At 47.6% G+C, this 26,190-nt stretch overlaps 9 protein-coding genes across 9 annotated transcripts; 4 read left to right on the top strand and 5 right to left on the bottom strand.

Annotated features, from left to right (window-relative positions):
• Positions 1 to 1,651: 1,651 nt before the first annotated feature.
• On the bottom strand, positions 1,652 to 3,486 carry F5147DRAFT_701302 (mitochondrial carrier). The gene is made up of 7 exons (XM_041437725.1): positions 3,054 to 3,486; positions 2,938 to 2,995; positions 2,855 to 2,883; positions 2,464 to 2,805; positions 2,339 to 2,416; positions 1,979 to 2,289; positions 1,652 to 1,919 (listed from the first exon to the last, which is right to left on the bottom strand). Exons 1-7 carry the CDS (start codon positions 3,309 to 3,311, stop codon positions 1,898 to 1,900), a joined length of 1,098 nt encoding a protein of 365 aa, XP_041291478.1. The 5' UTR covers positions 3,312 to 3,486; the 3' UTR covers positions 1,652 to 1,897.
• A 664-nt stretch (positions 3,487 to 4,150) lies between these two features.
• On the top strand, positions 4,151 to 5,468 carry F5147DRAFT_701296 (uncharacterized protein). Its single transcript, XM_041437724.1, has 4 exons — positions 4,151 to 4,580; positions 4,638 to 4,750; positions 4,802 to 4,957; positions 5,019 to 5,468. The coding sequence occupies exons 1-4, from the start codon at positions 4,529 to 4,531 to the stop codon at positions 5,196 to 5,198; spliced, it is 501 nt and encodes a 166-aa protein (XP_041291477.1). The 5' UTR covers positions 4,151 to 4,528; the 3' UTR covers positions 5,199 to 5,468.
• Positions 5,469 to 5,711: 243 nt separating this feature from the next.
• Positions 5,712 to 6,973, bottom strand: F5147DRAFT_701294 (uncharacterized protein). Its single transcript, XM_041437723.1, has one exon. It carries the CDS (start codon positions 6,927 to 6,929, stop codon positions 5,781 to 5,783), a length of 1,149 nt encoding a protein of 382 aa, XP_041291476.1. The 5' UTR covers positions 6,930 to 6,973; the 3' UTR covers positions 5,712 to 5,780.
• A 64-nt stretch (positions 6,974 to 7,037) lies between these two features.
• On the bottom strand, positions 7,038 to 11,890 carry F5147DRAFT_701285 (uncharacterized protein). Its single transcript, XM_041437722.1, is given in 20 exon segments — positions 7,038 to 7,285; positions 7,297 to 7,358; positions 7,377 to 7,492; positions 7,546 to 7,599; positions 7,655 to 7,769; positions 7,822 to 8,117; positions 8,166 to 8,244; positions 8,299 to 8,640; positions 8,687 to 9,072; positions 9,127 to 9,272; positions 9,325 to 9,588; positions 9,637 to 9,851; positions 9,901 to 9,936; positions 9,989 to 10,024; positions 10,071 to 10,346; positions 10,395 to 10,649; positions 10,708 to 10,969; positions 11,060 to 11,380; positions 11,432 to 11,496; positions 11,549 to 11,890. 18 exon segments carry the CDS (start codon positions 11,846 to 11,848, stop codon positions 7,377 to 7,379), a joined length of 3,564 nt encoding a protein of 1,187 aa, XP_041291475.1. The 5' UTR covers positions 11,849 to 11,890; the 3' UTR covers positions 7,038 to 7,285; positions 7,297 to 7,358.
• A 953-nt stretch (positions 11,891 to 12,843) lies between these two features.
• On the bottom strand, positions 12,844 to 16,833 carry F5147DRAFT_701272 (uncharacterized protein). Its single transcript, XM_041437721.1, is given in 27 exon segments — positions 12,844 to 12,988; positions 13,037 to 13,144; positions 13,200 to 13,351; positions 13,378 to 13,446; positions 13,497 to 13,515; positions 13,574 to 13,621; positions 13,851 to 14,000; positions 14,057 to 14,222; positions 14,242 to 14,245; positions 14,300 to 14,358; positions 14,416 to 14,488; positions 14,512 to 14,545; positions 14,620 to 14,719; positions 14,849 to 14,894; positions 14,947 to 15,136; positions 15,187 to 15,290; positions 15,364 to 15,454; positions 15,599 to 15,748; positions 15,800 to 15,831; positions 15,882 to 15,948; positions 16,006 to 16,044; positions 16,100 to 16,196; positions 16,256 to 16,287; positions 16,344 to 16,419; positions 16,468 to 16,579; positions 16,635 to 16,652; positions 16,705 to 16,833. The coding sequence occupies 27 exon segments, from the start codon at positions 16,781 to 16,783 to the stop codon at positions 12,908 to 12,910; spliced, it is 2,196 nt and encodes a 731-aa protein (XP_041291474.1). The 5' UTR covers positions 16,784 to 16,833; the 3' UTR covers positions 12,844 to 12,907.
• Positions 16,834 to 19,833: 3,000 nt separating this feature from the next.
• On the bottom strand, positions 19,834 to 20,384 carry F5147DRAFT_551663 (uncharacterized protein; the record flags this gene model as incomplete). The annotated part of the gene is made up of 4 exons (XM_041430417.1): positions 19,834 to 19,888; positions 19,943 to 20,068; positions 20,120 to 20,242; positions 20,287 to 20,384. Coding segments are annotated over 4 exons (402 nt in total), but the record flags the coding sequence as incomplete, so codon positions are not given.
• Positions 20,385 to 20,881: 497 nt separating this feature from the next.
• On the top strand, positions 20,882 to 22,742 carry F5147DRAFT_701254 (uncharacterized protein). Its single transcript, XM_041437720.1, has one exon. The coding sequence runs from the start codon at positions 20,949 to 20,951 to the stop codon at positions 22,608 to 22,610; it is 1,662 nt and encodes a 553-aa protein (XP_041291472.1). The 5' UTR covers positions 20,882 to 20,948; the 3' UTR covers positions 22,611 to 22,742.
• A 121-nt stretch (positions 22,743 to 22,863) lies between these two features.
• On the top strand, positions 22,864 to 24,613 carry F5147DRAFT_753881 (NADP-dependent oxidoreductase domain-containing protein). The gene is made up of 9 exons (XM_041440263.1): positions 22,864 to 23,097; positions 23,155 to 23,259; positions 23,316 to 23,464; positions 23,522 to 23,634; positions 23,686 to 23,767; positions 23,817 to 23,911; positions 23,966 to 24,091; positions 24,144 to 24,196; positions 24,249 to 24,613. Exons 1-9 carry the CDS (start codon positions 23,067 to 23,069, stop codon positions 24,341 to 24,343), a joined length of 849 nt encoding a protein of 282 aa, XP_041291471.1. The 5' UTR covers positions 22,864 to 23,066; the 3' UTR covers positions 24,344 to 24,613.
• A 149-nt stretch (positions 24,614 to 24,762) lies between these two features.
• On the top strand, positions 24,763 to 26,111 carry F5147DRAFT_837894 (Aldo/keto reductase; the record flags this gene model as incomplete). Its single annotated transcript, XM_041444110.1, has 9 exons — positions 24,763 to 24,793; positions 24,848 to 24,952; positions 25,018 to 25,166; positions 25,222 to 25,334; positions 25,386 to 25,467; positions 25,525 to 25,619; positions 25,675 to 25,800; positions 25,854 to 25,906; positions 25,959 to 26,111. The coding sequence occupies 9 exons, from the start codon at positions 24,763 to 24,765 to the stop codon at positions 26,018 to 26,020; spliced, it is 816 nt and encodes a 271-aa protein (XP_041291470.1). The 3' UTR covers positions 26,021 to 26,111.
• Between the last annotated feature and the right edge of the window lie 79 nt (positions 26,112 to 26,190).

The following is a 26,190-nucleotide window of genomic DNA, read 5'->3' as shown; positions in this document are numbered from 1 at the left end:
AAGCCAAGGCCTGAGCCCTAAGCCAAGCCTGACCAAGCCTGAGCTGTTGGGGAGGGCCTGGCCTGCAATCTGAAGGAGCCTGAGCCCTATCAAGCCAAGCCATAGCCCCAGCTTTTGAGCCGAGCCGGGCCTTGCACATCACTATTGTTGACTCATGCATGAGATTCAGTATTCAATTTAAATTGTTTGACCATGTAGTAAATTCAGACTCTTCCAGACAGTCTTTAGATGTTCATCAGACTCAGGTTCAATACCTGCAAGACAGAAAAGTGGCTGGAACTCATTGGAGTTGATAGAGTCTTTGGGTAAAAAATTGCCTGTGGCTTTGTTGATTCTTCCATATGTATTGGTGCTATGAGCACGTGAACAATGTGACCACTGTCGGAGTATGAGTTTTGGAATGGGTGTACTTAGTATATATGTTCTATTTCCATTGTCTCTCTCTTCCCTCAGTCCATCATATCAGACTGAGGGTAAGTCTCTTGTGTTCATCACGCCATACCTAGATCTGTTACAGTCAACTGTAACATTGGCAGAGCCCCTCTCTGCTGGAATGACCGACACAGCAGAACACTGCTAGAACCTAGAACGACAGTGGTCTGGAACTGCTATGACTCACTGTGAGTCATGGTAGGCCTAGATGGCCTTGTACCTGATCTCCAGGGGCTGTTCGCCTCATGGACACCTAGACCGGCGCATGTTAGACACATGGCACCGTATCTATGACTAGAGCATCGTATGGCGCCTATATATGACTCAAGCGCAGCATGGTGCCTCATGCTTGATTAGAGGTTAAGCCTCATGCATCTTATCTGATCCTCATGGCTCGACTCATGTACACTTATCTCTGACTCGCCATGACTAGCATAGATCCCCCAGATACGAACTGAGCTTGAACACTTATGTACAGCGTATATAAGTAGACAGGACATTGTATTAGTTCTTTACTTTATTCTACCAGGTCTTCCCTAGATCTAGCTTGTCTAATCAACTCGCTTTCCTTGATCCTCAACCCTTGATCTGCACTTCTAAGTCGCTCCCCGTGCCTTAGTCATATTCTTGCTAGCCCTTCATCTCAATGAGGCCCTTAAACCTTACTGAGGTAGACGGAGAGACCTGTCGGCATTTGCTGACTTGTAAGACATCCTCGACATGTGGCAGCACATTCGTGCTCATGCCATTCAGATAACCCTGGTCGTAACAAGATCACTCACATACATGCTTACGATACTGATATAAGGTGTCTAGATACAGAGCAATCTCAGTCCATCATATCAGACTGAGGGATACTGATATAAGGTGTCTAGATGACCTAATCTGCTCAATGTCAACATACAACTAAAGATGATGTGAGCCATTGATCAGACATACTAGAATCTCCCAGGGTGGGTCCCACTTGGAATACTTTCCTGTTTGCTCAAATATAAGCTGGACAGACTTGCATTGCACATTCGACTGAGTGCACATCTGTAGTAATATATGGTTCACCAATCCCGAGGAATTAAAAGGATGTGAGAGCCAGTAAGGCTCTGCATCATCATGTGCTTCTGTGACAGGCGTCCAAAACTCAGATGGTATACCACGAGTGAGAGCATTCTGATAAAAGTTTACTCGTCGCGCCGTGGATCTGTTCAAACAAACACAACACAACGATGGTTCATGATCATCGATCAGTTCCGAACGAGTCAAGCTGTCTCTTGTGATGTACAAGACAAATGTCAATATCATACATACATTCCTTTGGAATCCAAGAGTGAGATATGTTCTATGTATCACGATATCACAAGACCAAACTCTTGGCAGGATCAAGAACAATGAGAAGGTAACGGAGTGACCTGGTATTCAGGGTAACAGTGATGTACAAGCCCTTCCTTATATGCATTACACCCGAACGTATCTAATTCGTCTTGTCATTCCACCTGGACATGATGGGAATACTCAGGACCAGATCATAAAGACATGCGCACGAATAACTCACATATCCAAAAATAACTTCCACAGCACTGAAAACATGATTCCTTGGAGGCCGTTGGCCAAGATACGGGTTTTGAGTCCCCGTCCGAACAGACCCTTGAGGCCGTCTGCTGCGATGACGGCGCGGGCAGCATCGGCATATCCAATTGGTGTAGCATTGACTTGTCGGTAGGTCTTCAGCACGCGAAGAGAGTTAGAGACGGTATCAGAGGTGATGGAAGCTGCAAAGCCGATTATAGCAGAACGAAGGAGTTTCTGCAGTATAGTCGTTGGAAGTGGGAGGACCGCGTTGAGATAGTTGTACGTCCCGAACCACTGGGTAAAGAATCAGTAAAGAATGTATGTCCCAGATTTAAGCGCTTACTGGGTAGTGACCGACAAATGTAGCAGCGGCAGTCGCGAGAGCACCATACCACAAGCTGCCAATACCATACTTCTTAACCTAAGAGAACATCAGGACAAGCAGATACTATATATGTGAAGATATACCCTGGCCCTCAGTAATGCGATGCCTTCCTTACCCTGCGTCTGCATAGTCGTCTTGATCGTGTCAACTGGGGTCAATGTCATGCGGAAACAAGCCGCAGCAACACTTGCGAACAATGTTTTTACAAACGTCGGCAGGGTCTTCATGTATGAATTACTTTGAAGGAGGGCGAGAATGCCTACATTGGCAGCGGTGTCGCCAAAACGGGATACTGGCCCTTGAACCAGAGCTGCAGTGAGGCCTTGGTAATACCGTGTCCAACCGCCATCAGCGTATAAAATCTTGGTAGCCTGCGTCGTTGTTGTGCCGTATCTGTATTGGTAATTCATGATGGTGCGCAGAGGCTACATGATTTTCAGCGGAAATCGGAGATATTCGGTATGAGCATCATACCATGAGCGCCAAAACCTGCAACACCATGGCTGCCATGACATCAAAATTGTGACATAGATGTTCCAATGAATGGATTTGCTTACCTGCAGCACCACTTAACCCTCCTCCTAGCGCACTCTTGAACGCTTTTCCAAAGTCAAACTAGCAACGACGAACATGAGGAAGAAAATAGATATTATACAAGCAGACCACGACTTACATTCACATCATCAGCGTCAATGAAGCCTTTGATGAATGTGGCCAATATAAACACTCCTAACAATGTCAGAACACCATAGACAGTTATTCGCTTCCCGGTCCACGGCTCTTTCAATGAGTCACTCGTTTCGTCTGTCAAGGGAAGTGCCTCTTCGTCCTGAGTGCGACTTGAGCTGTCTGGGGGGTTATCATGATAACTTGACTGCTTGGAGTTGGACAGCAAAGGCTGCTCCTCGGTAACGTTAATCCCGGCAGACATGGGTGATTGGGAGCATCGGACAGAGGTCGCACAGCGGCCATGATAACGAGATTGCTGACGAATGCGGAATATTATTGGAAGACCTATTATAGTATTAGCCAGGCCACCGCGTGTGCTTTGGATAAGAATTAGCTCTTTGGTCGAGTGCGCAAGCCTTCGCAACCTGGAGGTTTATACTCACGATGCTCCGGCTCCGCGTGGTCCAGGTCAGTCCAGTTCCTAACGTGATAACCGGTCACTGGCGCCGATCAGTTTCATGCTATCAAAAATTTGGTTGCACAATGTTTGCTTGCTAAAAGTTGATGCCAGGCGTTCGCATTATGGGAGCGTGTAACTGTCCCCAACAAGTACTATTAAGTAGTGGGAGAGGGTTCTGTGGAAAATAGACATGCCGTCTGTCATTTAATGCATGGAAAACGCTTTCCGGTTGCCGATGATCACCTGCCGATCAAATGAATGATATAACTCATGAGCATACTTACACTCTGATCAAACCACGGTTCGCCATAAAATATCGAAATCACCCTGCTGGGTATAGTCACGGTATACCATGATATTGTCAAGACAAACGTTACGAAGAACGGGGCGATCAACGGGAACTAGCGCCCGCCGAGCGCTACATAAATATCATCCGCCTCACACGGCGTTAGCCGACAGTACTACCGTACAAATAATGGCAATTACTGGTAGTACCTGGTCCTGAGTCTCCTGTCAATCATTGCCGGTGACCGCTTCGTATGATTTATACTATCCGACTTGCATCGACTGGACATGGCCAACCACAATCCGATGAGTACCGAGTCAATGACCGAAAAAGATGCCAAATTCACCCTTTGAGTCTTACACTGCCGCAACTAGGCTCCCGCTATAGCTACACATGAAGCCTTTGAAGCTTCGAGTTGAACAAGAGCTCTAAGGCACACAACAACGCAAATTTACACCAGGGTCAATCAATCACCAGCTGATAAATTTTGTTAAGTTGGCAGTGCAGGGAGTCATCGGTCGTGACCCTCTTCCTGAAAGGGCGACTTCGTACTCGACCTCTAGCCTCTAGGCTCTCGCACTTGTCCTGGATACCGCTGTCTGATCACAGACGGGAACGTTGACATTGGTTCATCTCAGCTCCCGAAATTTGCTAAAAGACACCTCACGTTCGTTGTTCCTGGACCATCCTTTTTTCTTCTGTACGAAGCTGTCAGTATCACGGCTTGATACCAATGGTCCAGATTACCCCCCTCCTCTGGCAGGCTCTTGTCACTGTCGCGCAAGGTAAATCTCGACCCACTGATATCTATTGGTCAACTAACACGTCTCTTTCGCGTCCAGCCCCTCCTGTCGCGCGCAATGTCCATCCCAACGCCCTCGCCGTCCGTCAGGTAAATACGAGCGACCTCCCTTCTCAATGCCAAAGCACGTGCCAAGTCATCAATACGATAAGTGTGAGCACGCCAAATAACTCGAGCTTTTGACATTGCTTAGACGTACCCCAGGACTGCGACAACAGTCTATCTTGCATTTGCGTGTCGACCATCGGAACCCAGCTTCAAACATGCATGGATTGCCTTGTTACGGCCGAACCATCTGCCTCGACAGACGCTGATTCCGCCATCGACAGCTGGAACGAAGCTTGTGGTGGATCTCTTACTGTTCGTTGATGGTTTCACGGGTTCGATTTTATGGTGCCCTGACAGTGTTTCACATTTACAGCTTCCCAGTGGACAGACTTCTACTTCGACATCTGCTGCGAAGAGCTCTACTGCTACTGGTAGTAGTAGTAGTGGCAGTAGCCCTTTCACCACCAAGACAGGTGATGCTGTGAGCATAAAGACAGCTATTGGGGCACTTGGCCTGATCGTTTCCATTGCTTGCGGTATTATCATACTCTGAACATGAGTGCCAACCTTAGTCTTTTAGGGCGGACCTTTCTTTGACAGATGATCAGCATAACCACACCCTCCTTTCTTAACACTGCATAAGTACACCTACTGTTATCGAACAATTTAACTAGTAAAATTATTCGCCGCTATGGCCCGGGCACGGTTGCTCGTTGGTATCGCTGAAACAGGAAGAATTAGCCTCGAAGAGGGTCGTCCGAAGTAAGACAAATTGAATACAAGGTTTGCAATGCGTACCTGTTTGTTCTCTGGTTTCCGTCATCTCTATATCAAATGTCATAGTCTGGCAGATGCGTGATATGTAGCTCAAACACCCCTTGTACACTGCCTCGAACTTGAAAGTTTTTAAAATAGACAGTCCTATAAGTCGACAAAAATGAGTTGTCCCGTGGGCGCCTCTCGAGACGTAGGCGAGTAATCTCAGGTCCACATGTTCGCATCCGACACGACAGATTTTATTACTTCATGTACGTATATTACGTCGATAAATGCGCCTTTGGTTTTCCTTGTCGTAGCTAATTCCGATACTGTATAGTTCACATGATGAAGTGCGTGAGGCGAGATGGCAGAACACTTACCCACAAAAAATAACCTCTCCCACAAATGAAAGCAACGGTACAATATTTTCCACATAAGTGTTGTTCAGCGGTGTTGCAGACGGAACCATGTTCTGCGGTATGTGAAATTCTACCACCGGCACCTGGAAAGATGCAACTCCTAGCATCGCCAAAAGCCAATCAACTTGTGGTTTCTCCGGCGACCCCAACAGAGTCAATTTCCGCAACATGGGAAGATGAAGTACAGCGAATATTTTGATAAGCTCTTGCCGGTAGTTATCTGGCAAGACGGAGCAGAGGGGGATGGTCATCGATTTGAGCATCACCAAATTATTTATAGGGGCAGGAACATAACCGCAGGATTTAAGTTCATCAACCACAATGGTCTCCAGATTAGGGAAACTGGCTATAGTGTGGCAGATAGCAACCGCAGAAGCGGCCGGAATATGGATGTGACGTAGATCTTTGCAAGTAAGGGGGGCGCGGCGACCGGTAAGGGTGGGCTGTCCGATTGGAACGGTCCAAGAAAAGGTGCCATCAATGTATAAGCGGGAAAGCTTTGGTGCATTGAATCTCCTGATATTTGAATGATGGCACTCCAAGGTTCTCAACTGAGGTGTGTTGAAATCAGGATGCCAGTCTTCAACGGATGATAGAACCACCGTTTGCCAACGCTGGCTTTCAGAAAAGAGGATATCGAGAAGTTGAGAGCCTGCCGCCGCTGGTATCCGACGGTATTTGCGGCGGCCATCGAACCAGTGTTTGTCGATGATTATAAGGGTGAGGGGAAGCCCACCGGAGCGATCAAGCCAACACTGAATGAAATATGGAAGAAATGGTTTCTGTTTAGCTTTTTCAGGGAGCACGACCTGGATGCGCGACCAGACTCCTGGCGTTGAATATGCAACGACTCGCCAAAAATGGCACACTCTGGCAAGTACTAGGGGAGGGCTGGCAACATCGAGCGAAATGGTGCAATATTCTGATGTGTTGATAATGGGACAGGCTGACGTGTCGTTAACGATGAATAGGAAGACTCGTTGTAGAAGTTCCACTGGCAGCCGATAGATGTATGCTGCAGGTTCTGTTGGCGTCAAGTTGTCCGCAACAGTGGAACGATGGTGAGAGAAGGGGATTAATGTATGTATCAGATGAAGCAACTTCATGCTAGTCTTGCCGAATGCTTTCGTCGTTAAACGTTGAACGTTGAAAGTAGATCTAGTGTCACTTTAGTCTTTAGGAGACTGGTCAAAGTTTGGATATATTTGTTTGTTGCGTCATTCTTGGCTAAAGTGGGTATCGGTACCTTTATGTAAGTTACAACGTTTCGGTCGACAAGGCACAAATAATAAGAATCAAACCTAGACTGCACTAAACAGACAGAATCATTGAGAGAAAGACAATTGCATATATAATGAACCAATCCAAATACATGGTGTTCGAATATGAGATTACACAATGATTCTGAGTGCCACGAACATGCTATCGTACAGATTAATCTGACAGGGGTAGCGTTGGAAAGCCGTAAACGTCAGTAGAAGCATCGACTGGAATCCACATCATACAAGGGTATACAAAACCTGAAACAATGAAATGACACAAAAAAACATCAGTCATGGTGCCATGAGGGCAGGTGGTCTGTGGAGGAGGTGATGCTGCGTGGCTAATTGTGCGCGCTCCCCTGCAAGCTTGTTGATCGAATTCAAGAGATCTCCGCGACGAAGAGGCTCTGCGAAACAAGTATCCGTGAGACTCGGAGGCATGGGTAAATGAGGCACATACTGGTGATGTGGTCGTCCATACCTGCCTGCAGGCATCGCTCGCGATCACCGATCACTGAAAAAGAAGATCAGCAAGTACCCCATCCCTAACCCTCGAGATTGTAACGTACTAGCGTGAGCAGTGAGGGCGATGATAGGAATCCGAAGGAGTCCTTTGTGCATCTCATACGCTCGGATGAGCTCAGTAGCTTCCATTCCTCCCATGAAAGGCATGGATACATCCATCTTGGGGAGATATTATTATTGTGGGTGAGTTATCGAGTAAAAAATGACTCACCAAGATAATGTCAAATGGCTTGCTCACTTGTACCCGTGCTTTGAAAGCTTCGACAGCTAGACTTCCATTCTCTGCGATCTCGACTGTGTGGCCATACTTCTCCAGGATCTTGACTGCTAGTTTCTGGTTAACCATGTTATCCTCGGCAAGCAGGATGTCAAAGACAACATCATTTGGTGCCGAGACAGGTGAAACAGTATTCGACTCCAGAGCGGAAATAAGGGCGGAAGCAAGATCTTGAGCTGTGACTGGAGTCGTAACCTGCGAGCTGATGCTGTTGTCCAAGCACCATTTAACTACTACTGTCAACCCCATATCACCAGAGCACATCCTCGCATACTCACGATTCAGACGTGGCATCGAAGGCGCCAATAATACAATGGGAATATAGCGAAGATGCTCATATTCCCTGATACTCTCGGTCTATGATGAAGACATGAGGTAAGCATGAACTTATATGGCACCTAAATAACGTACCATGCTCAACGAGTCCACGACGATAGTGTCAATATGCGGACAGCGTTCCTTATCAGCCACCTCACTGACATCGTGAATAACATATGGCCTCAGCCCGAGCTCCTGGATCCTTTGGACAACCCCAGTGGTGTCGTTGAGGGTGTCAACAAACAAAATAGCACGCCTGTGGAATGGTTGCATCTTTTGTAGTGTGGTCTCCAGCGTGCTTTGGGAAATCTGCGATGTGATCGTGAAGAAGAACTTGCTTCCCTTCGAGACCTCGCTCTCGACCCACATGTTGCCTTGCATGAGGTTAACGAGGCGCTTGGAGATGGAGAGGCCTAGACCGGTTCCCCCATACTCCTATGGGATGATCAGCTACTTGCGACAAATGGAGATATAGACCCACTCTCGTTGTCGAACCATCTGCCTGACAGAACGTGTCGAAAATGAGATTCAATTTGTCTTTGGCAATGCCGATCCCCGTATCGGTGACGCAGAACTCTAGTGTCACACTCGAGTCGTCCAGCGCCAGAAGCCTTGTGCTAAGTGCAACGTGGCCTTTGCGGGAGACCTTGGACGGTGTAAACTTGATAGCGTTACCCACCAAGTTCGTAATAACTTGACGAAGTCGTAGCGAGTCGCCGATAAGTTGATCAGGAATGTCAGGGTCGACATCATATGTAAGATCGAGGTTGTTTTGAGAGGCGCGGACGACAAGGGTCTTGAGTATGCCGAAAACTGTTTGACGAAGGGAGTACGAGACAGCTTCCATAGTCATTCGACCAGCCTCGACTGTAGAATATGTAATCAGATTAACGCATTGATATCGGGAAAAAAAACTCTCACTCTTCGAAATATCCAATATATCATCGATAATGAGGAGCAGCGAGCGAGCCAATGAGTGCACTAAGAGTAAACTCTCTCGTTGCGATCGGTTCAAATCAGAGTCAAGAGTAAGCTCCGTCATGCCAATAATTCCGTTCATGGGCGTCCTATGAGACATTGAGCACAGAATGTCGAGATGAGAAGTAAGAACAGCGTTACCTGATTTCGTGCGACATGTTCGCTAAGAATTCAGATTTACTCCTGTTCGCCAGCTCAGCTGCCTCCCTCGCAGCGGTATTTTTCTGGATGCTGTCACGTAGATTGAATACCATCTGATTGATCTGTGTTTTCAAAGAGTCCATCTCTCCGCTGGCCTCAACAGTGATGAAACGAGTGAAATCTCCGTCCATAGCAGCTGCCGAGATCTGGGCAAAACCACGCACTTGCGTGGTCAGGTTACCGGCCATAGTGTTGACGGACATCCTACAACGATGTCAACACCCATTTCCGCGGATCATGTTCCTTACTTACGTGATTTCTTGCCAGATACCCTGGACGTTGCCCACCTCAGCCTGGACACCCAATTTACCCTCTGTACCGACTTCGAATGCGACCTTCTTGACTTCCTTGGCGAAGATTGCCAATTGAGCAATCATGTCGTTGATAGTGTTGACTAAGCTTAGCATCTCTCCGGATACAGAGACACCAGTGATTTGTTGAGTTAAGTCTCCGCGAGCGACAGCAGTCTGATGACAAACTCAACATAAGGACTGGGTCGCGGTGAACAACACTCACGGTCGCGACAGCAATGGTTCGGACTTGTAAGGTCAACTAGAATGCCGAACAATCAGCGTTAGGGGCGTAAAAGATGGAATGGACCTACGTTAGCAGCCATGACGTTCACGTTGTCCGTCAAGTCCTACTTGAGATAAGTATTGATTCACAGGTCTGTGCAACGTACTCACCTTCCATGTACCGCCGACGTTAGTTACACGAGCCTGACCTCCCAATCGTCCCTCCGTGCCGACTTCTCTTGCGACACGGGTGACTTCATCGGCGAAGAGACTCAAGCTCTCGGTCATGCCGTTGACAGTCTCCTTCAACTCCTTGATCTCGCCGCGCACGTCGACCTCGATCTTCTTCGTCAAGTCACCACCAGCAACAGCCTTTGTCACTTCTGCGATCGACCGCACCTGGTTGGTCAAATTCATGGCCATGAGGTTGACGTTATCTGTAAGAACCTGTAGCGAACGTCAGAAATGATGTCATTTCGCATCGTCACATCCTACCTTCCACATGCCCTGCACGTCGGGAACATACGCTTGCCCACCCAAGATACCTTCCGTACCGACTTCCAAAGACACACGAGTAACTTCATTGGCAAGCGTAGACAATTGGGCAACCATAGAATTGACAGTCATCTTCAAATCTAGCATTTCTCCCTGCACATCGACGTTGACGACTTTGCTTAGATCGCCCAAGGCGACAGCTTTTGTGACCTCCGAGATCGATCGTACTTGGTCAGTCAGATTGCTAGCCATTTTCTGTGCCACGGCATATCAGTAACACTGACGAGACCAGAACACTGTTCATATAACTCACGTTCACATTGCGTGTCAAGTCAGCCCAGGTACCCTGCACACCTTCTACGCGAGCCTGACCACCCAATATACCTTGCGTACCGACTTCCAGCGCGACACGAGTGACTTCGGATGCGAAGGCGCTTAGCTGGTCCACCATGGAGTTGACAGTGCCCTTCAATGTTGACATCTCGCCTTCGACCTGGATCTCAATCTTCTGTGTCAAGTCCCCCCTAGCAACAGCTGTTGTGACATTGGCAATAGACCGCACTTGGTCCGTCAAGCTTTGAACACATCCGATTAACCTTAAGACGCAGATTAGGCCACTGCCGATAAGACACAATAAGGGGCATACATTGCGAACCAACTCGAACCAAACACCTTGAACATCTGGTACGTGCGCTTGACCGCCCAACTTGCCTTGAGAGCCGACTTCTAACGTGACTCGGGTGACTTCGGCGGCTAATGCACGGAGCTGGATAACCATTCCGTTTACGGTATTTTTCAAATCGAGGATTTCGCCACGAGCATCGACATCAATCTGTTTCGACAAATCCCCCTGCGCGACAGCTTTAGTGACCTTGGCGATGCTTCGGACTTGACTGGTCAAATTGGCAGCTAGTTTATTGACGACGCCAGTCAATTCCCGCCAAGTACCTTCGACATCCAACACGAGAGCTTGTCCACCGAGTTTACTACGGAAGACTGAGCAAATCGTTTAAGATCTGGGTTAGCGGTCACTTTACCCTTCTGTACCGACTTCTTGACTGACACGAGTGACTTCTTTGGCAAATTGTCCCAATTTGTCGACCTGACGATGATATGCATGAGTAAGATCCTGAGATAAGATTCTGGATGAGTACCATAGTGTTTATGACGTCCTTCAATTGAACCATGACCACACCCTGCACAGGAACCGTAATTTTCTGGGACAAGTCACCTCTGGCCACAGCATTGCAAACACGAGCGACATCTTGAACCTGAGCCTTGAGTAATCTTAGTTCTTCGACGGCGCTCATGCCGCTTTCGAATGCCGCAGCAGCAAGAGGACCAGGGGGGACGACGAGAGGAGATCCGTTGGGGGAGCCATCAAAGCTGCTGCTATTAATTCGGCTCATCATCAAAGTGTCGGTGATAGCCTTCCCGCACGTTGGGCAGGCCATGTGTTCGATGTGCGATGTGGGAGGTGCCGAGCTTGAGCTTCCGTTTGAGAATGACCGAAGGAGTGTCGCGGCATCAATATGACTTGGAAGTCCGTCGAGTGATAAGGACATCGAACCTGCACGAGCGGAGTGTGGTTTGGCGACTGGTGTGCGATCGCTATTGGCTACAGCATTCGTGCTATCGGCGTCCTGCATGTCGACATCAACTGATTCTATAGTAGGCGTGAGGTTTGAGGAGTTGTTCTGAAAACAAGAAGTTGATCCTGGTGAACTGGAAGACATAGCAAAAGCATTGGCATTGGTGCTGGACTGCATGAGGGAAGAAGATGGGTTGGTCTCTTTCTGAGAAGATGAAGATGAGGACATGGGAGTGTCGCCTACACTGCGTCTTTTCTTTGTCTCTGGCCCATTTGTTTGCCAACACTCAGAAGCTTTGATTGAAGCCAGGGTCTCTTCCGCAGTGTACATTCTACGTGCAAACCGCCCCTAGAGAGCGAAGGATGGTGTCTGTTTGCCAATCTGCAGGCCCGTTATATTGTGGAGATGGTGTTGACATAGGACATAGTTCATAAGTTGACAGGAGAGCGATGAGATGAGAAATAAATGGATGTGAAAGACTCTGCCGCTGAGAGTCAGACATTGTACTCATCGTTGAGTACGACGAGCAGTGACGGCGAAAAGTAAGGGTCAATTGGGAAGGGAAACACAATGGAGTCGGAAGCGCTTCTGAGACTATTCCAGTTGTTGTGATCTTATTATTATCCCCGTTCTGCGGCGAATTCTGCCACAGCAACCCTTATTTTGAATATGCTGCTTTAGTCTTCTTCACAAGTGGAGCTTGAACTCTTCAAGCGATTCGGGCATTAATCTTGCCCACGATTCATTGAAATTAAAGCCTCATGTTCTCCCGTGTCCTCCTGACCAGCGCATGCGTTCATCCATGCACTTCGCCGCGGTTTTGATGTTTGAAATGGTATACTTGAATAGTCCAGAACTCAGAACTTCACAACCATACATAATCATAGATAACAGTATACAAGTCCTATGATGACACTTTGATCATATGTAAATCGGAAGAGTCGGATTCAATCCTAGCCAGTCCACACCCTCAACGAACTCCTTGTCATCGATCAAGAAATCCTGGGGTGACATGTCAGCGCTAATCTCCCATAGAACATCTGGACCCACCAGAGGGCACTCGACCAATGAACCCCTGACCTGAGAAAGGCGTTCCTTGATACGTTGCAGCGGTATTCCTGGTACAACGTGACCAGTCTTAACCTTTGGCAAATAGCTCTGCATAGTAACCGTCAGACATGTTCCGATGAAACTCATAGGCATCATTGCTTGCCTCGTACGCAGACCAGGAACGAACAAGGTTGGTGGGCACAGGGCGGAAGACCTCCGTGAAAATCTCGCGATTTACTCTTGCTGTATGATTCCATAGTTCCAGGGTACTGTCTGCAAGCGGATCCGCTACGGCAGTGTCTTCCGCATCCCGATCTCGTTGTCGTTAGGCTCTGGTGCACATCGCATGAACGAGGTGACCTTCTCAGTGGAATGCAAGACGTTCTGAGGCTCGATAAGGCCAAGGTGCTCTGTGTGTATAAGTGAACCAACATTCGAGTAAGTCTTGCGTGATCCTCACCTCGGAAGAGCTTGCGACGCTAGAGTAGTAGCAAAGCGTGCGGCCATGTATGGATGTCCGTCCATCGTCGAGCGTACCATGTCACCGTCTTCGACAACAAGCGCGATTTCAGAATCGCCATCTCCCTAGAAGTCGAGGGTTGTCAGATTACCTGCTCAGTAGTAGTCGACTTACCTTTTGACTTCTGTCATTCAAATTCGCAGAACCCAACTAGCCCGGATCGTCAATCACCAAAAATACAGGCCAATTCTGGAAGTACTTACGATGACGCGTCTATCGTCCACGATCATAACCTTTGTGTGAATATAGAGAAGCTCCGATACGTATCTTTTCGATGAAATTAGCTGTATGCACCAGTGAGATGCAACAATAGACATACGCATCCCGTTCCTCTGCCTCAGAACCATACCAAATCTCATCACTCAGCGTGTTCGGTCCAGCAGTCTGTGCTGCGATACGGTATCGGATACATCCTTCGTCGCCTCTGATGTCATCTGAACCTTTCTCGAATGTCCTGACAATGTTCACTACGCTTCATCGTACGAGGCCGGTAGAGATACCTTCACCGGCTTCATCTTGGTCTCGCTCAAAACCATTCCTTCCTGCGCAGGCTGAGGTACTTTGAATAACATTTCCTTGGGAGCGTCGCCCGTAGTGGTGCGGGGACCTTCCCATTGACCGCGCAAGAGCGACCTGGGCTTCGTAGAATGAGACCCCCGAGTTTGCCTCCATTTGGGATATCAACGTTTCTGTTATGGCCACGGTTGAGAATAACCTGCAGTATCATCAAAGAGATATCTTACTCTGCGGAGCATTGATCCTGTCATAGGAACGTAAGTGGTAGAAACGAATGTAGTCCATCCTAATATCCGATAAAACGATTGTTAACAAAAAAAATAACCGTCGCAACGACCATAACTTACGGCTCAAAACCAGCTTTCGGATCTCTTCGTTAATACTATGACCGCCACGATTCATCGTACGGTACTGTGCTGCATGATGATCTTCAGAGCACTATCATTCTTGACATCTCCGGCGAAGCCAGGGAGCTCGGGTATAACCAACGATCACCTAGTTTTATCCCTCAACGGTCAAGCGAATAGCAGAAAAGGACATCACAGACCTTGAACTTTCGATCATCCTTGGCTGCTTTAATGATCCGCTCGACAAGTGCCTTTGCTATTTGGTTCTTCACAGGGCCTTCTTCGCGTGTGTTGGAGATGCTAAATATAGCAAAGGGGATCAGATCACAGGGTCGTGTACATTGCTTCCGTACTCACAAGAATTGGTTTTTCTTTAGATCAATCACAAACGTAAATATTTCATCGGGATAAACCAGTAGGCATCAGAACTTACCAATATAGATGAAATGATTAGCCTCGTTGATCAATTGAATGTCTGTACCAAAGTTTCAGAGAAAGCATGCAGCTTGTGCATGGGGAGGACGTACAAGCATTTTGAATGCTGTGTTCGGTAAGCACACCCTGACTCCAGTCGCAAACACTCCGCACGGCCTGCACGCGGCAAGCTCCGTGCGGGGGAGGAGTATAAGGCGGCTCAACTTCGTCATCTTGTTCGAGGTGGAAGCGTGTTCTGAAACGACGACCCATCTGATGCCATTTTCTCACGATGGGGATGGCCTGAATGATTAGTATCAAATAGGGTTACTAGCAACCATCCACGTACGGACGACAGCTTCGTTTGGAGAAAGCGCCACGTTATGAGGAAGTGCAAGCCAGTCAAATCGGCTGTGGAGTGAGTGGTAAGATTGTATATTTCGTTTGAAATGTTGGACTTACTCGTCATTACGGTACTTTGAGAACGTGGTATTGACATCAGACTTTAAGCGTCTATCAGACCATTTGACCACGTACCTTCCTACGTTTCACCTCGTTCCATCTCTCAATGAAATGCTGAGAAAGATCTAAACAAACAGAACCACATATCGTCATATGAACCTGATATATCAAATAAGGGTCACACAATGTGGTATAGGGGCTGAAAATGACTTGAAACTTACATCATGCCATGGCATTCTGGGTGTTTCCATGATCGAAACAGCATTGCTAACATAATTGTCAACATTCTGAAAGTCAAGGGACACGGGCGTTGTTATAATCCTGTCCAGGAAAGAGAGTGCGTGACCAATCTGTCGGGTGTACATCTGCAAGAGGGTGATTGTGTGTATCCCAGCGACCAAAGCAAATGTCAAGTCCTCCAACACATCCACGGTGGTTGTCGACAACCACAAGCTGTTGGAAATAAGTATGAGGTTCACAGTAAACAGAAGGTAATGTGCATACCTTCTCGTGGTGAGACCAGAATTCTACGGTATCTGCGACTCAAGGTTATGTATATGTGTTGTCGATCACAACTTGTTCTTACCTTTACTTCCAATGTGGTCAGGGTGTCGCATACAAGCGATGTTGGGGTGTAAGGCCTCTAACGCGGCCTGCATGACTTAGAATAAATATCCTCAAGAGTAAACGCGAAAAGAAAAAATGCAGACCTTTGTGTGCTTCGAGTTCATGGACATGGTTTGAGTGACCTGAATTGTGCGCAAGCGCTTAATAAGGATTGAATGACCCTCGATAAAACGGTACCTCTTTATAGACAACAACATATATTCTTACTCCTTGTCGAGCCTTGCGTTGAAGCAATCGGTCGAGTCTCCATTCCGGATGATCTGCGGGTGGTCGTCTGGGCATAAACACCTTCAGCTGGTATTCACGCGCCACAACCGTCAATCAAATACTGACCGAAGGTATAACTCGGGTGTGAGCCACCAGTCCTGTGACAGCGCATTGGTCTCGAGCTAGCAATGGCAATAGTCTTGAAGATACATACCAATATAAAGATACATTCTTTTGCACTGTCGAGTATCTCAGACAATGCATACATATAGTCATGACCATCAATATGCCTGAAAAGTATCTGAACATCCGAATTGGCCATATGGATGAAAACATACCATTTGATAGAATTGTCCAACCTCTGATCCGCGAAGCTATCAAAACGATGACTGGCATTGATCTGGGCTCGAATCTCATCGTCTAGTTTCTCCTCTGGTTTATCGTGACGTCCTGACCAGCCAAATAAGATACGGTGAAAACCAAATGATGCGCGTGTCGTGCTCACTATCAGGATTGATGATTCCTGGGGTAATAATGATCATGAGGGTTGGGCCTCAGGAGTAATTTCAACGTACCAATGATCTGATCTCTTGTCCTTTCAATGCCCTCTGGGAGTCGCTCTGCGTAGTCTAAGACTTTGTCAAGGAAAGACATGATAAAAACCGTTCAAGCTCAAGTTAGTGAATTGTTGTAACCACCTAAACACCTTTCACTATCGGATAAGTATAAAGGCAACCTTATATACGACCACCGTGCGAATATTTACTGCGCGCAGCGCTGGACAGGACAGCCATGGATTGACACAAGACATGGTGCACTGGTGAGTGACTTCCACTGACAGGAAAAAAAACGCGCATATTTGATCCTTCCTTCTCGGCATATTATTGAACCCGAAAGACACGGGTTTGTCTATGTTCGAGCAGATGCTGAAACGCCATTACTACATTTTCCCGCTCTCACTGGCAGGAGCAAGCGCAGTGCAGCGCGCTAGTGTCCATGAAGGCAGGGAACGTTACATATGCCGCACTATAGAGAATTTGATCTATCCCTTTCCAAGCCAGCTTTCGTCACCTGTTGGCACAGCATTAATCAATAATTGGTAAAGCATTCCGCAGGCCTCCGGTCGCATCGACCAAGTCATCTAACTCGAGAGATAATGCTGAAAAGCTCTTCATTTTCAATTTCTGTCCAAGAACTGCCGGTACTACATTGAAGAATAAGCTGGGCCGTACTACTACTAGTAAGCTCGGAGATGTAGTCTGCCGAATACGCGTTAGCTCACGAAAAGGGTGCCCCGGCCCGGCCTTGACTGAAGCCCTAGGCCATCTACATACGTTCTGTCACTCCACGACACGCCCAAGACTTTCCTAGATAGTCAGACTGCCTAGATCTGGGGTATAGCTATCATATGGCATCTTCAAACTTCAAACTTTCAAGTCTAAGACCGAAAGAGAATTTCTGTATTTGCATACCGCTACAAGTTAAGACGCGATGCCCTCGGGAGATATTAATATTGTAGTGGTATGGGGGGATGTAAGTATAGCACGAACTATAGCCGATTGGCGGCCTGCGATTAACATAGATGTATTGATTACAATATCTTTCCTCCTCCTCCTCTCTCCGCCTATCCATGTCCCCCACCATCTTCCAGTCATGCTGAAGTCCATAAGTTGTTTGTGAGTAAGACCTTCCTGGTGCCCGAAGATATCATTATGGCATTGTTTTACCTAGCAAACGCCACGAAATGACAGTTGCCGCAGAGCTCGATTTTCGAGGAGTAGCCTGCAATGCATACAAACGGTTAGATCGAGACATCCAGGGTTGATCAAGGGCCAATTCAAGCCTGTCAGCTCGTGCACATGTCAATTTTCATAGCTTTTAACTTGGGAGCTTCCCTGCCATCCTTTGACATCCCCAGATCAATGCCATATTTCTCATTTGATAAGACAGGTACCCGAGGCTTGACTTACCCAATAGCCCCGAAACAATAGCAAATCGTGGATACCAGTAGTCTTCCATGATTAATGTGCTTTTCGACCGCTTCATCCAATCTACAACTTATCGTGATGAATGCTTCCGTAGGTCACAATTGGACTCGCTGTGTCATTGACTGCTCATCATTAATCGACCATTACCTCTGTTCACGACGTCAGGATCCAACTCTTTCACTGGAGCCCGCATAACGATATTTTTTTTTTTGGAAATTTCTGCCCAAGTATTGTAGCACCTGGATTTGCAGTTGCGGCAGCTTCATGCAGGTTTGCTTTGTTACTATTAAGTATTAAAACAGAGTATACGAGAAGGCAATGTGCGGAGATGAACGTTTTGTGCGCACCAAATTTGCAGTCCCCTTGAGAAAAGATCCAGCAGCAAGTTGAGTTCACTTACGGCATTCCATCCTGCAGACGGTTCCGCGCATGTAGATTCTTCTTAGGAGATGCCTGCGTAGGAATCGAGGAGGGTGGTGAGGTTTATTGTCCAGTCTGTAATACTTCGTTCGGCCCACGACGAGTACAAGGATTCAGACGTTTCCGCGGATATAAAGGTAGTTGAGCTGGTCGAACGTCAGAAATGCTTCAATCCACTCCTGCCTCATACCTCAAGCTCAAGGTTTGAGCATCCTAATTACATAAACGCACCGACAAAGAGACACTCTCAGCAGGCCATTCAGTAGAGATTGGTGATGGTGATCACCAACATATACTGAATCGGCCTGTTGTCCACAAGCCCTGGTGGTTGTGCGAACTTACGACCAATGGCTAGATCTAAATCGGACCACCGTGCCTTGACCGGTTCGGAAACTGTAACGGCCGGGAGAAGATCAGTGGCGTCCTGCATCATGTTGCGGCCCTCTCATCAATCATTGATGGCATCTGCAACGCAAGGAGCGGCATGAGGACCGGATATGCATACCCGAAAGACAATATGTCACAACTTCTTGGCGTTATGTACTACCACAGCTCATGCACGTACTTGCCTTCTATGTAGGAGATCTCGTTTAACATCATGTCTCGTTTACAACGAGGCTGCTCCGCGATGAGGTTTCGAACTTCGAATTTTAGCCCATGCAGATGTGGATAAATTGGGTGTCGAGGGGTCTGTGTAGGTAACCTGACAACGTAAGAGTTGACCCGATCGATTCAGGTGAAGTCAGTTCCGTTTTTGCCACTGCGCTCGGAAGGTCGGGTGTTGCACGCGTCGAGAAGTACTGGGGGATGGAAGCAAGAAGGAAGTCAGCGAACTGATGCTTGGATGAGACTGGCGAATCACGAAACAATATGATGCTTTTTTGCTCGAGCAGTCATAAGAATCAGAAGATCGTGCCAGAGCAGTGGAAACGTATATTATTATAAATGATATCGGCCGAAGCACAGTGAGCAATCCAAGAGTTGAAATTTGTTCACTAATATGAGCTTCAGCATACCTTTTTCACGACCAACGACGATATCCAGTAGCTGTTACACTTTCTCCTGCGCCTCAGGATAACATGCGGAAGCCATGATGACATACATGATCGCCACAGCAGTCGTGTCTGAGCTGGAGTAATCCATAGGCCATTTCTTCGTGCGAAAACGTTCTCAAGAAGGTACCCAGTAAACGAAGGACCGGCTTTGCCGCTCGTCTACAAACAACTGGGAGTCCACGCCCTAGGCCGTATGAGCATCTGGAAGTGCTTGAACATTTTGTGGATGACGATGATCTCGGGTGGTGGGGGTGGACTTTCTATATGTGACCCGCAGGATGACAGAGGCGGCATATCTTGTGTCGAATGCGTTAAAGTGGTTATAGAAGAAGTCACGAAGTGTCACACACCGATTTGCAGCTGCTTGATGTCCTTGATGATTTTCAAGGATGTCAAGGATGACATCACGGGTGGTGTCCGTCTGGATCGGCGCATATGAGTCTACAACCTTCCCCCAAAAATGAGTGTGCACTGCCCTGGATGAGACGACTTCAGCAAAACAATTCGCCAAGCGAAAATATCAACACAACTTGCCAAGTCTCCAGAAATGCTCTCCTGTGAGTGCAAGGGTTATGCGCAGCCCACAAGACAAGATTTCTCCTGCTGCAACCATGCGAGGGCGGTTCGCTGGCAGACCACCTCTTCGATTCCTGCGCAAGTGAGTATGAAAGCACGTGGTAACCAGTATTAGAACTGTCTTACCTGATGTCTGCCAGTGATGACCTTGACTTTGCTATGCCCGACCCGAAGCAAGATGATGGGCCCGTAGGAGTTGATATATTCAGCAAACTGCTGAGATTGCTGTGATACGTTTCCTGTTAGGGTCCACACAGACCCAAAGAGTGCTCTATTCCTGTTCTCACTCGATTCCTGGTAAAGGATTTCCGAATAGACAATATCCGGGAGGTCCTGGAGGAAGAGGCAAGCGTAACCTTGATGTATTTTAGTGTAGAGAACATCGCCTGCCAGAACGAGGGCGACCAATGCTCCCAGAACCTTGAGCCCAAATTGTCGGAAAAAACCTAAGGACGATTAAGTACTTTCCGATTGTGACCCGGTCATAGGCGAACCAGGCTACGGCCGTCTCCCTCTTGCATACAATGTCTTCACCGGTGATTGTCGACTCTTGACATGCAACGTTCGAATTCGTCTCGGAGTTCCTGGTGTCCTGCTAGCGTTCTTGTTACCCGGATGCCGACCGAATGTTAATTATAAGCAAACATACACAAACGCAAACGAATATTCCCGGGGAAATTCCCGGTCTTGCGAAGGTAACTTTGCTCGCAACCACTCCCTACATCAAACTAGTCCGCCCCTCTCTTTCGTGGTATACCTGTATTTTATCATCGCTGGTCGATGTTCAACTTCGATACGGAGCACTCCAAACTTAACTCCAACTTGGAGAACCCACCGATTCTGAGGCTGCCTTCCGAAATTCTTGATCATTGCTGGAGTTATCTCAGACGACGGGATCTTTTCCAAGTGTCCGGCGTGTCCCGCGTATTCTGGTATACCTCGAGATCTAGGATATTTCAGTCGCTCAATGTCACCCTGCCATCTCTGGCGGTCCTCCCCTTGAACCAGAACCTGGTCCGCCGTTCAACGAACAAAGCTCCTAAGATGCTCGAGCGTGCTGCTACCCGAATTACAAGTTTCTATTCAGATCCAAGTGCTGGTGAACTCTGGGACATGGTTCAGGACTGGACGGTCTCGACTGCACCCGCGATCAGGAACAGCATGTTCTTCTTTGCGCGCTCGCAGGAGAAGAATTTGGCCTCGAGATCGGTCGATGCCATCTTTCCGTTTCTGACGTGCAGTCGTAATCTTCGTTCTCTTGAACTTGTCCGCGTGAATCTTGGAAGGCAACAATGGATTATCATCGAATGCCTGCCTGCTCTGGACACCCTCAGACTCATCTCATGCCTCTTCCCGCCTTCATCTCATTTGGAGCGCCCGCTGAAGCTAAAGGAACTTGCAATCGCTGGAGACAACTTCGGTCCTCGTTCAATCGAAGAACGCTTGGTTTCTGTGCTCTGTAACCCAACCTATCTACAAAAACTTACTCTTATCGATTTTCTTGTCACCCATACTGTACTAGCGGTCCTTTCGTCCATGGCGCCCTTTCCCCACCTCACATATCTAAGCATATTTGTTACATCCCCGAGCCGCGACCATTTCTTCAGATTCCTTGCAGCAACACCTGCCCTAGCGACATTGAGGATTTTCCCCTGGTCTGCAAACATTACGCCCCCGCACCCGTTGCCACCCCTGTCTTCCCTTCGGTCTTACGATGGTTATCCAAACCTACTTTCATACATCGTGCCTGGACGACCGGTCGATTGTGTTTGCCTCGTGCTCATGATGGTCACTACGGATGACGATCAACCAGATTATGCTATCCATACCGAGCTGGTCTCGACCGTGCGCGACATCTCACGTTCCACAGTTCCAGTCAGGAAACTAGCAATCGAGTACTTTCTGCCCACTTTAGATAACCTCGCCGCCATCGCGAAGCATCTTCCGGATCTTCATCGCCTGGACTTAGGTCTTATCTCAGGGCCCCCACCGCTCACACCCGTCAGTGTGATATTTGCCTTCATACTGTGTAATTTCGTTCATGCGTCGCTATCTCCACAGGAAGAAATCATCACCCTTTCCGAGTCAAGTTCTGAGTTCGGCCTCGACTATACTAGTGAACCACTTGATACTGTGGACACCATGCAGGTACGTCGAATCGCAGATAAGGCCATGCTCCAACGAAAATCCTTTCAGGGTCTTCTGAGTTGGCTGGCGGAGGGTCGTGCCCCACTTCCGCCCAAGCTGGTGACACTTCGGCTATCACATAGTTTGACGGGAAACGAGGACATACAGTGTGCTGAAGGCGTCAAGCAACGGAAACTTGTTCGTTGCTTGCATAGTAGGTATCCAACACTGCGCGAGGTCGAGATGGGAGGATGCCGTTGGTGGAGAGAGGGTGTGTATTGGTCGCGAGAGATTCTTGAATTTGAAGAAACGTAGATCGTGCCTCACGGTATAGGGTCACATGTGCTTCGGTGTTCACACCAGTGGGATACAAATAACGCTATAAACATATCTATTACCACTCCCGACAAATTATCCTAGAGAATGAGTAAACTTGGAATTATCTTCATTGCAATAAGCACGTCAATATGAGAACTTCCACTGGAGTGAACCATGTCCACCAGTGAGGTAATCGGAAGCAATGTATCCCGGACTCCAGTCGGACCGTCCTCCAAAGTTTCCCATCCTTCCTTCCTGAACTCAATATCCGAACCACATGATGCTATCAATTCCTGTGTCAGCAGGTTGGGTCTATTCATATCATAGGCTAGGCCTCGCGTGTACGGTAGACGTGTGTCCATGGGACACCAATTTGAATAGCCAGCCGTCCATTCACCACATAAACCCACTGTTTTTCCAGCTGTCCCAAGTGACCCTCTATCATTCGTCGCAATGCCTTGGGAGTCGATCAAGCTGAATTCTGGTGGGTGTTTGTTTCATTGCCTCAGAACCGGCGTTGACAAGGTGGCTCATATGTTAGGATATTACATCCCAAGTATCGGATTCGGTACTTGGACGCTAGGTAATGGCCAAGGACCTGTCGACCAAGTTGAACAAGCTCTGGAAAATGGGTACAACCATATCGGCGAGTCCAGGCACCTCACAGCTGCAGCTTATGTTAACGTCAATCTTATCCCGTAGACACTGCGCAATCCTACAGGAATGAAGGAGAGACTGGCGTTGCTTTGAAAGAAAGCGGACTTGCTCGTTCAGACGTCTTTGTGACAACCAAGTACTCCGGTACAAACGGTCTTGACATCCCAACTTCTATCAAGAACAGCGTCAGCAGCGTATGTTCTGTCCTAGCTTGGAGTCAGTGCTCTCATGACTAAGTTACTGCTAAATAGCTTGGGGTATCGTATGTTGATCTTTATCTGGTCCATTCCCCGCGCCTGGCAGTACCTGACATCCCAACATGTTGGGCACAAATGGAAAAGGTCAAGGAGGACGGACTTGCTAAGTAAATGATTTACGAGATAGTGCCGTATGGTAGTCTGACTTGCGACCACAGGAGCATTGGTATCAGCAACTTTGGCGTCCAAGACATGGAGATTTTGTTAGGATCTGCGAAAATCAAGCCTGCGGTCAATCAGGTGTGTAGCATCAAAATTGTCCAAGACTTTTCCTCATAACTGGACATAGATTCTCCTTCATCCATATGTCTATCAACGACAGAAACCCATCCTTGAATATGCTGCGGAGAATGGGATCATCATCGAGGCCTACAGCGCGTTGATGTTAGTTATCTTCAGGCTCTCTGATATACTGTTTGTGTTGATTACCATCCCTAGCCCCATTACAAAGTTACCCGGCGGTCCTTTGGACAAACCGTTGAACGAAATCGCAGCGAAGTTCGGTGCAACGACTGAACAAGTCCTTCTGGCGTGGACCAAAGCCAAGGGGGCCGTTGTCGTCACGTGAGTCTATATGTGGTATCTTAGAGTTTCCCATTGACAGAAGCCTATCTAGCACAAGTTCAAAGAAGACGCGTCTGCAAGGCTACCTCGCGGCAGGTGATATAGGTGGGTTCAATTGGTTCAACTGTTGTAACTGCTTCTCAACAATCTGCGTTAGCTTTGTCTGCGGAGGATATCGCTGCCATTGACGCTGCAGGCGCTTTGGGCGAGAAAAAAGTAAACATGAAGACTGTATTAAAAGGGTTGTCGTAGGAGCGATTGCTTGCACCGCAGTCTTTGGTGCATGCAACTTCTTCGGCATTAGCATGATGTAAAGTGATTGTTAGCCTTTGATAACTGCTCAAATGTCTCTAGTACTTGTTCATCATTCAGCCAGTCCAGCAAAAATACCGCATGCTGCATGACTAGTCAAATAAAACCATTTTCAGAAGTTTCCCATCGTTATGTCTGAACCACACTTGTTCACAATCATTTATTCCAGATAGACAAACCCCATGATCCACCAATCTATGTCAGAGCATGCTGGGTCTATTCATATCGCTAGGACTCATGTGCATGATAAGCATGTGCCCATTGGATGCCAAATTGAATATTAATCAACTGTTCGTTCACGCACATAAACCCATCCTCTTTTCCAAGTCCTTCAAAGTAATCCTCTATCATTTGTCGCGATGCCTTGGGAGCCGATCAAGCTGAATTCTGGTCGGTGTTTCTTTCATCACCTCCGAACCAGTACTGACTAGGGGAATATGTCAGGACATTACATGCCAAGTATCGCATTCGGTACTTGGAAGACAGGTAATGGCCAAGGACCTGTCGACCAGGTTAAACAAGCTCTGGGAAGTGGATACAACCACATTGGTGAGCCCTCGATCCCTAGGTGTCTCCGAGCGACAGCTTCTGACGACACCAATCCTATCGTGCAGACACAGCGCAGGCCTACAAGAATGAAGAAGAAACCGGTGTTGCTTTGAAGGAGACCGGACTTTCTCGTTCAGATGTCTTTGTGACAACCAAGTACTCCGGTACAAACGGTCTTGATATCCCGACTTCCATCAAGAACAGTTTGAGCAACGTATGTTTTGTTTTAGCTTGGAACCAGTGCTTTTATGACATTTACGGTCACATAGCTTGGGCTATCGGACGTTGACCTCTATCTGGTCCACGCCCCACGCCTGGCAGTACCTGATATCCCCACATGTTGGGCGCAAATGGAAAAGGTCCAGGATGACGGTCTTGCTAAGTGAATGACTTGCGAAGTGGAGCTGTATGACAATCTGACTTGTTATCGCAGGAGCATTGGTATCAGTAACTTTGGCGTCAAAGACATGGAGACTTTGGTAGCATCTGCGCGAATTAAACCTACGGTCAATCAGGTATGCAACATCGAATGGTCCAAAGCTGAATTGAACTTTAGTGAAAATTTGGCATAGATTCTCCTTCATCCATATGTCTATGAGCGACAAAAACCTATCCTTGAGTATGCCGCGAAGAATGGAATTATCATCGAGGCTTACAGCGCGCTGATGTTAGTTAATTTCAGACTCCCTAACACATACGTTCGTGCTGATTATCATCCCTAGCCCCATCACAAAGTCACCTGGTGGTCCTTTGGACAAACCATTGAACGAAATAGCCGCAAAGTTTGGTGCAACGACCGAACAGATCCTCATGGCGTGGACCAAAGCCAAGGGGGCCGTCGTCGTCACGTGAGTTTACATGTAGTATCTTGCAAGTTTCCCATTGACGGTGTTCCGTTCAGCTCAAGTTCAAAGAAGACGCGCCTGCAAGGTTACATCGCGGCAGGTGATATAAGTGAGTTTCATTGGATCAACTACTTGAAGTAATTCTAAACGACATGCTGTAGCTTTGTCTTCGGAGGATATTGCTACCATCGACGCTGCGGGTGCCTTGGGCGAGGAAAAGTAAATGTAGAGACCATGTTAATCAAGAAGGGTTTCCTATGATATATGTAAATTCTTCGGTACCTGCATGATACACAGTTATCGTTTGGCGTTCGGCAAGTGGTCACATGTCGCAAGTCCTGGCTCACCTTCAAGTTGTGCTTCTAATTCAGCAAAAATGTCTCAGGCTGCGGA

This window comes from Suillus discolor, assembly GCF_016758755.1.
Source record: "Suillus discolor strain FC423 chromosome Unknown F5147scaffold_36, whole genome shotgun sequence".
Lineage (NCBI taxonomy): Eukaryota > Fungi > Basidiomycota > Agaricomycetes > Boletales > Suillaceae > Suillus > Suillus discolor.
Note: the sequence above shows the minus strand (reverse complement) of the source record. Positions and strands in the feature narration are given on the sequence as shown.